Raw genomic sequence first — 9,057 nt, 5'->3', positions numbered from 1 at the left:
ATAAAGTTCACCAAGGAGGAAGAAACTGACAACAAACTCGCATTCCTGGACGTCACAGTCGAAAGAAAGGACAACTGAGAACTACAAACCTGTGTATACAGAAAACCGACAAACACTGACCAAATACTTAACACCAGTAACCATCCCAACACACACAAAAGAAGCTGTATCAGAACACTATTTCAACGAGCCACCACACACTGCAGCAGACGAACGTCGGAAAACAGAAGAGAACATATTCAAGAAGAACGGATACTCAAAAAATAGTCCGCAGATTCCTCAAGAACAAACCACGACAAGCAGACCAAACACAGCCAGAAACCACCAACACACTCAAAACAAAAACTAACAAGACCCAGTACAACCCATGGACAAAACCAATGTCATCTACAAAATTCCATGCAAGGACTGCCACAAACACTACGTAGGACAAACAGGAAGAAAGTTAGCCACCAGGATACACGAACACCAGCTAGCCCCTCAGAAAACGAACAGGAAATGACATCACCACAAGCTCCAGGAACCCCATTCAGGAGAAAGATATAAATAGAAAGCAGGAGACAACAGCTTCGCTTCACTTGGAGGTCGCCACTGATGATGTTACCTAGCCAGGTAATGAAACGTCTGGATATCAAACCTACAGCTCAGGGAGCAAACCTACACCCTAACATTCACCATGGATGAATACTTGGGTTTCTTTTTCCTCTGCTTCTATACCTCCCCTGAGCAGTAGAAAAAAAAGTTTCTAATTTCCTTCAGGTCTGAAGAGTTATATTCTACTTAACTTTTATTGTTTCTGTCTCTAGAGATACAGCCAGACCTACATGATTATCTCCTCTCCTTGAATGCTGAAATCAAGAATATTTTGCTTGATGTAACATTTTGATGGGAGTGTTGTTGGTGCTGTGAATCTAATCTATGCTCCATCCATTAGCATCAACACTGATTGACCTCATTTGGCACTTTTATGTTCAGAATTCTGATGCTCCCTCAGCATTTACTGTTCTTGGAAGCCAGCAGACTGTGTGGGGCCTGTTGGAATTCTCTCTTTTCCACACAGATTTGAAATGCCTGGGTAGAGCTTGCTGGTTCTGGAGTTGGGGAAAATGGGATCCTTAGGGCAGAGCTCACAAGTAGTAGTAAAAGGAAACACTCAATTGTGCTTTTTAAGTTATTGTTTATTCTGGAAAATAATCAAAAAGTAAGAAACGTACTATAGTAGAAAAACAGCCCTTTGATAACATTCAAGTGGTAGTTTATATATTAACAGTAGTGAAACAAAGCAGAATTCTCTGTCAATGAATCCTAAAGGTTTGTCACTCACATTTCTACATATTAAAAGCTTTTATAGTTCAGCCTGAAGACATTATACCTCAGATATGGGTGCTAAACAGTGAAACCACAGAACAGTGATACAACCCCAAATTACTGTTAGCACTGCAGGTCACAACCACCTCAATGCCAGTTTAATAAATGCTCAAGGACTGTGTTAGAATACATATCATTTTGAAGAAAGGTGGGTGACTGCATACCTACTAATCAGGAAGGTTCTGGGTTTGACCCCATCTGTGCAAATGTCTTATAGCTATTATAGCAAGGATCCCAGTGACAGTCTGAAACCGTACTGAAGTGAGGTACAGCAAGCAAGGGTGGGAAATAGATTGTAAGAATTGTATGTTATAAAATGGCTATAAACTTGATTATCTTGGGAAGTGCTAATAGATCGGATGGTCACCTCCCTGTGAAATGGTAGCTTTCTTCATTGCAAACTATTTCCTGTGGATGCTGCCAGTCAGTGGTTGTATCACTTATTCAGCCACCTCGAAACAAGCAATTTAATACAAGACTATAAAATCACCAAGTTAAGACATGTCAAAGATAATCTGACAATTATCCCACAAAGGATAATTAGGGCACCAATGCCTTATTTAGTCAAACATTTAAATAAATCACAAGATTGAAGCACAGATGAAGAGGCGAGTCCTATGTCCTGAACAGGGCAGGTTCAACAGCGAGGCACTTTATGCAGAGACCAAACTACATGAAGGACGTAGAGCTACACTCAACACAAAGCAGGTCACTGCAGCCCAAGCACATTTCACATCTCAGAAACAGCACCAAAAATGAAGCCCATACAGGGCCTGGCTCAAGAATTTCCATTAGTTAAAAAGATGCAAATAGAAGCCAAAAAGAACAAAATTCATTTTTTCTGAAATATCCTAATTTAATTATTTCACTTTTTTAATATAAAAAGATAAGGCAATTGAATGAAGTATTAGCTACACAGTGTCAGAGCAATGGCAGACCAGAAGTAAACTAGGAACAGAGACTGGATACTCAGCGGCCAGTAAAACTGACAAAGTTGGGTTTTCGCACATCCCACACCCGTGCGCAATCTTTGGATTGCAAGCATCTCTCCATAAGTTTCCCAGGTTGAAGTGCTACAATCAAATGTACTTTTCTGGGATGGACTTATTTTATAGGGAGTACGGGTCTGCAATCACTCAGCACGTTAAAGGTGACACTTTCTTGCATCAGTTCCTGCATGAACGCATCAGACAGAGTTCATTGACCTGAAACAATTTAACACATTGAAGTTAAAGGCATCAGGAAAAGATATCACGTGTTCGATATCCATCAATGTCTGAATATGGATATACCTGCATGTGATATCATTTCAGATTTGGATCTCTTTAACATGTAAACAATCATTCAAAAGCATTTCAAACAACTCCTTGCCAATCTATCAGTATTTGATAGTAAACATGACATACACAAAAGGCTGAGGGAAATTAGTCAGTTCCCAAGAAAGGTGCCTGTGGCCAAGTAAGTGTCCATCAGGAATAAAGGCTCATTTTGGCTTTGTAATTAAAAATGTTTAAAAAGGCAGATTCACCATTGGTGGGTAGTGATCATTCTTTTAATTATGACGTTTTTACATGATCACTGTTATGACACACAGTGCCTGAACCAGTTTGTTACCATCCTGCCTCCCTAGGTCTCTCCACAGCAAACACAAAGTTCAGCTCAGTTCTACATAAATAAGAATGTCCAATGACTGAATGTTCTCTTGCACCCCTTTGGGTTTGTCCATTGAGGATGGACTGGTAGCAGAAGTAAAAGCTGAGTCCTCTTCGCTCTGCTCAACCAAAAAAGCAGTGTGACTTCTGCAGCATCCATTGTCTGCCTAACTCAGCACACTTCAAAAGCACAGAAACACAGAATCAGCTTGCAGGGAACTCGAGCACTGGGTTAAGGATCAGGAAGACATGCCTGGTGTAGGAACTTCGTCCTGGATTACAGAGGGATAAGGTGTGGGCAGAGGAGTCAGAGGCTTTTTTAAAAAAAGATACAGACGATTGTGGCTTGCGATGTCAAATGTAAATAAATCTTGAGAGCTTAGCTCATCTTGATCTGACATAAATGGTAATTGTATTCCATAGTTAAAAGACCACATAATATTCAGATAATTGTAGACACCAATTAAAAACAGACATTACTGGGAAGATAGGACAGAGAGAGAATGTCTTGCTTTTTGGTTAGTGCTGACATTTGCTAGAAAAGGTGGAATACTCTTCTAACAATGTTGCACTCCTACAGTAATGCAGGGTCAGAATGTGGCTTCAGCTGCAGCCTTCTGTTGTGTGAGGTGACAGTATCACTGACTGAGGCAAACAACCATGAAACCATCATCTAGAATAGGTACCAAGTGTCTGAGGAGGGAACAAAATTGTCGGGTACGAACTATTCCAGGTGGGTTGGACATCCTATCGGAGATGAAAAAATGGTTTTAAACAGGTGAAGCAACTGCACAGGAGTTGCAGCTAATACAATACCAAATGGCTTTAGTTTTTATGCAGTACATTATTTGGATGTTTCTCATATATCAGCTATCTGCACTGAAAAAGCAAACTAGCTAATTCTTAGTTCAGCCGACAAGTCTGTGCTACAACATTTCCCCACTCCTCAGTATCTAATGTAGTCCTCCCCTCCTTCTAGTAATCCAATCAAAAGTAGAAAAGGGAAAACATGTTTTAAAAACCTCTACTGCTATCGTTTTAAATAACCCTCCAGAACTGCTGTTCTCACCATTGGTGCACAGTAGATAGAGAGTCAGAGCATCAGGTGCAACTAGCAAACTCAGGTCAATTACCCTGTAATCAGCTTCAAATATCTCCCTCCCAATTGGGCAAACCAGGATTACGCTGCAGAGTAACAGAGCTGAGCAAGATGCAGGAAGCTTGTGTGGGAGAAGAAAGGAAAAGCACGAAAACAGACAAAGAAAACTGATGCATCTCATGTTCCACTGCTTCAAGAGGCAGTTTTTTTTTCTTAATTTGTAAAGCTGACGTTCACTTCAGAACAAAGGATTAAGGAGGAGGAAATCCTGCTCTAATACTGCAGTAATTCAGTCTAACTGTAGTCCTAAACTGTGACTGCAACCACTGGCCGTTGGGCAGATAACTGGCAGATAGAACTTAATATGGAGAAGTGTGAAATGATCCTTTTCGGCATTTTGGATAGATTCAGTGGCACAGGTTTAGAGCATGCACAGAGACAGAGACATTTTATACATCAATTTTTGCAAGTGGCTGGATTTATTGGGAGAATAACCAAAAAAGCAAGAGATCTTGAGCTCATTAACAGAGGCAGTGGATATAAAAAGGTTATGCTGAACCTTTTCAAAACTCTGGCTAGGCCCAGGCTAGAGTATTGTGTATTCTGATGACCACATTTTAACAAGGATGTGAGGGTCCTGGAGAGGATGTGGGAAATTTACCAGAATGGTTCCAGGGATTGGGGTTTTAGCTACAAAGTCATTTTGTGAAACTGTAGATTTTCTCATTGGAATGGAGGAGACTGAGGGAGAATATGACAAGTGTGCAAGATTATGTCAGTCTGAGATAGAGTAGATAAAGAAAAGGTTTTCCCATTAACCAATGGTACAAATGAGACACAGATTTCAGAATTTGGGAATGACAAGCTGAACTTGGTTTAAACAATGAGTTGTACTGTCCACTAGGGTGAAAGAAGTGAAGGCAATCTAAAGGAAATTTGATGAGCAAATGGACAAAATAAACTTGCAGGTCTATTAGGGTAGAGAGTAATTATTTTTTAATTAGAAACACTGGTAATTTGGTGGCTGTAAAAAAGAACTTAGGATAGAGAAGTGGTGACAGAGCTGATTGTATTGCTCGACATAAGGTGACATTAACTCAACAGGCTGAATGGCCTCCTCCTTTACTGTGATAACACTATGATTTACTTCACTGCAAGTAAATACACACTTCAGCAACAATATATAAACTTCTCATTTTCTTCAGGAGCACTACAGCTGGTTTAAAAATTGTCTTATTGGCAATGTTTTATTACTTAATCTGAAGGTGGTAATAGCCAATAGTCCAATCACAGCTGCTGTCTGAATGACCAATCCACACATCTCAGATCACAAGACAAGCTCCTACCTTTGCTCCACAAGTGAAACAAAAAAGGAAGAGTTTATATAACTGTCGATCATTTTACATTATGCAGAATACATCATAAGATCCTTGCACTGTTCTGAGTGTTCTAAGATGGCTCCTTCACATTGTAAAACACACAACTTTTGCAAACTAACACTGCCTAAAGCAAGCAACAGACACTGTGGGTTTGAAGTGAATCAGTAGGAATGTGTTCTGGTAAAATGAAGCCGAGGCCCTCTAAATAGCAGCTGAGTTTCCATGTGCCTTAAATGATAGACAATTTATTGCTAATCAATGCCCAGGGATATCAGCATTCATGTACTGCACATATCTGAGCCAATAAGTAGTCTTTTAACTATAAAGTGAGTTGAACACAATCAGTGCATCACTACAGATTGAAAACCCATCTGTAAGAAAAAACAGTACAGACTATTGAGAGCTGACAGCTAAAACTGACACTGCTCCCATTGCCTAACCCCTGGCCTTGTCACTTACCCCCTTAGCCCCTTCCACCCAGTTAAAAGCATGTGCAGTTTCAGATGAACTCACATCTAGTGCTCAGTACAAAAACCATTTCTTCCACATAATGAATCCACATGGACCCTCTCACTCATAGAGAACCCACCCCACCCTCCGAAGCCTGATTGAGGGGGTCTCTGCTTAAACTGAACTCAGATTGCTGGATTCTGCTTCGATGGCCTTGATTAGGAGATGCCCCATGCCAGCAGGGTCCCTTCACTCCTCTGCTGCTCGCCCAGGCTCAGAGCATAGCTCTAGGAAGATTTCCAACGCACCACCACCAGAGTGGTGATGACTCCGAGAGTGAAAATGCCAATAGTTTGCCAAGTTGGTGTACCCAGTATGGCCTCCTGTTAAACAAAGCCAACAAAAAATGGATTAGACAAAAGGAAGAACATTCTAATGTACCATTCTGCTAAATGCCTCCAAACAAAGTATTCCAGCGTCAGCAGTTTGAAGACTACCCATAATCTCTACTGTAATGATCATGGTGGTGAAGGTTGTAATCAATCTGAATGGCTTCCTCAAGCTGGGTAAAGTGCAGCCAGCGTGATTAGCAACTTATCACAAGATTGATAATGAAGATACTATTCATCCGACCAACCCTTCATTAATATACCGTAGGCTAACTGGAAAAGATGATCAATAATCTGTTTATCTAGCAGATCTGGGCAAATTCCAGCATGATTCTCATGAGGGTAAAATAAATACAAAAGGATGGAGGTTATGCTTCAGTTACAGAGGGAATTGGGAGACCACATCTGGAGTCTGTGCACAGTAGAGGTCTCCTTATTTAAGGAAGGTTGCAAATGCATTGGATGCGGTGCAGAGATTACTAGATTAACACCTGAAATGGGTGGCAGGGTGGGTGGCAAGGCAGCACAGTGGTTAGCACTGCTGCCTCACAGCACCAGAGACCCGGGTTCATTTCCCGCCTCAGGCGACTCTCTATGTGTAGTTCTCTCTGTGTCTGCATGGGTTTCCTCCGGTGCTCCGGTTTCCTCCCACAATCCAAAAATGTGCAGGTTAGGTGAATTAGCCATGCTAAATTGTCCGTAGTGTTAGGTGAAAGAGTAAATGTAGGGGAATGGGTCTGGATGGGTTGCGCTTCAGCGGGTCAGTGTGGACTTGTTGGGCCGAAGGGCCTGTTTCCACACTGTAAGTAATCTAAAAACAAAATGAGGTTGTCGAGTTTGTATAAACTTGTATCTGCAGGAACATAGAACATTACAGCGCAGTACAGACCCTTCAGCCCTCGATGTTGCACCGACCTGTCATACCAATCTGAAGCCCATCTAACCTACACTATTCCATGTATGTCCATATGCTTGTCCAATGATGACTTAAATGTACTTAAAGTTGGCTAATCTACTACTATTGCAGGCAAAGCATTCCATACCCTTAAAAGAAACTAACTCTGACATCTGTCCTATATCTATCACCCCTCACTTTAAAGCTATGCCCCCTCGTGCTCTCCGTCACCATACTTGGAAAAAGGCTCGCCCTGTCCACCCTATCTAACCCTCTGATTATCTTATATAAGTCACCTCTCAACCTTCTTCTCTCCAACAAAAACAGCCTCAAGTCCCTCAGCCTTTCTTTGTAACACCTTCCCTCCATACCAGGCAACATCCTAGTAAATCTCCTCTGCCCCCTTTCCAAAGCTTCCACTTCCTTCTTATAATGCAGTGACCAGAACTGTACACAATACTCCAAGTGCGGCCGCACCATAGTTTTGTACAGCTGTAGCATAACCTCATGGTTCCGCAACTCGATCCCTCTATTAATAAAAGCTAAAACACTGTATGCCTTCTTAACAATCCTGTCAACCTGGGTGGCAACTTTCAAGGATCTGTGTACCTGGACACCGAAACCTACAACATCCTTTGTCACTATCCATAACTCCACCGACCTTAGTGTTGTCTGCAAATTTACTAACCCACCCTTCTACGCCCTCATCCAGGTCGGTTATAAAAATGACGAACAGCAGTGGACCCAACACCGACCCTTGTGCCTTGTGGTACACCACTAGTAACTGGACTCCAGGATGAACATTTCCCATCAACCACCACCCTCTGTCTTCTTTCAACAAGCCAATTACTGATCCAAACTGCTATATCTCCCACAATCCCATTCCTCTGCATTTTGTACATCAGATTCCTGATTAAGGGCTTTTGCCCGAAACGTCGATTTCGAAGCTCCTTGGATGCTGCCTGAACTGCTGTGCTCTTCCAGCACCACTAATCCAGAATCTGGTTTCCAGCATCTGCAGTCATTGTTTTTACCACCATTTTATATAATAGCCTACTGTGGGGAACCTTATCCAACACCTTGCTGAAATCCACATACACCACATCAGCCGGTTTACTCTCATCTACCTGTTTGCTCACCTTCTTAAAGAATTCAATAAGGTTTGTGAGGCATGACGTACCCTTCACAAAACCGTGCTGACTATCCCTAATCAAATTATTCTTTTCTAGATGATTATAAATCCTATCTCTTATAACATTTTCCAACACTTTGCCAACAACTGAAGTAAGGCTCACTGGTCTATAATTACCAGGATTGTCTCTACTCCCCTTCTTGAACAGGGGAACCACATTTGCTATCCTCCAATCTTCTGGCACTATTCCAGTAGACAATGACGATTTAAAGATCAATGCCAAAGGCTCGGCAATCTCCTCCCTGACTTCCCAGAGGATCCTAGGATAAATCCCATTCGGCCCAGGGGACTTATCTATTTTCACACTCTGAAAGATTTCTAATACCTCTTCCTTGTGAACCTCAATCCCACCTAGTCTAGTAGCCTGTATCTCAGTATTCTCCTTGACAACATTGTCGTTTTTTAGATTGAATACTGTCGAAAAATATTCATTTAGTGCTTCCTCTATCTCCTCTGACTCCACACGTAACTTCCCACTACTATCCTTCATTGGCCCTAATGTCCATAACCTCATCACCTCGGGTGATCTCCCATCCACCGCCTCCAACCTCATAGTCCCACAACCCCGCACCACCCGCTTCTACCTCCTGCCCAAAATCCACAAACCTGACTGCCCCGGCCGACCCATTGTCT

At 41.9% G+C, this 9,057-nt stretch overlaps 1 protein-coding gene across 1 annotated transcript in view; it reads right to left on the bottom strand.

The window, feature by feature from the left end:
- Positions 1-1,160: 1,160 nt before the first annotated feature.
- LOC122542066 (apoptosis regulator BAX-like) overlaps positions 1,161-9,057 on the bottom strand; it is a 15,950-nt gene continuing 8,053 nt past the window's right edge. Inside the window, exon 5 of the mRNA XM_043679361.1 lies at positions 1,161-6,331. Within this exon, the coding sequence (XP_043535296.1) occupies positions 6,236-6,331 (96 nt within the window). The 3' untranslated portion in view covers positions 1,161-6,235. The remainder of the gene's footprint in view (positions 6,332-9,057) is intronic.

The sequence above is a fragment of the Chiloscyllium plagiosum genome, chromosome 39 (assembly GCF_004010195.1).
Source record: "Chiloscyllium plagiosum isolate BGI_BamShark_2017 chromosome 39, ASM401019v2, whole genome shotgun sequence".
In the NCBI taxonomy this organism is placed as follows: domain Eukaryota; kingdom Metazoa; phylum Chordata; class Chondrichthyes; order Orectolobiformes; family Hemiscylliidae; genus Chiloscyllium; species Chiloscyllium plagiosum.
Note: the sequence above shows the minus strand (reverse complement) of the source record. Positions and strands in the feature narration are given on the sequence as shown.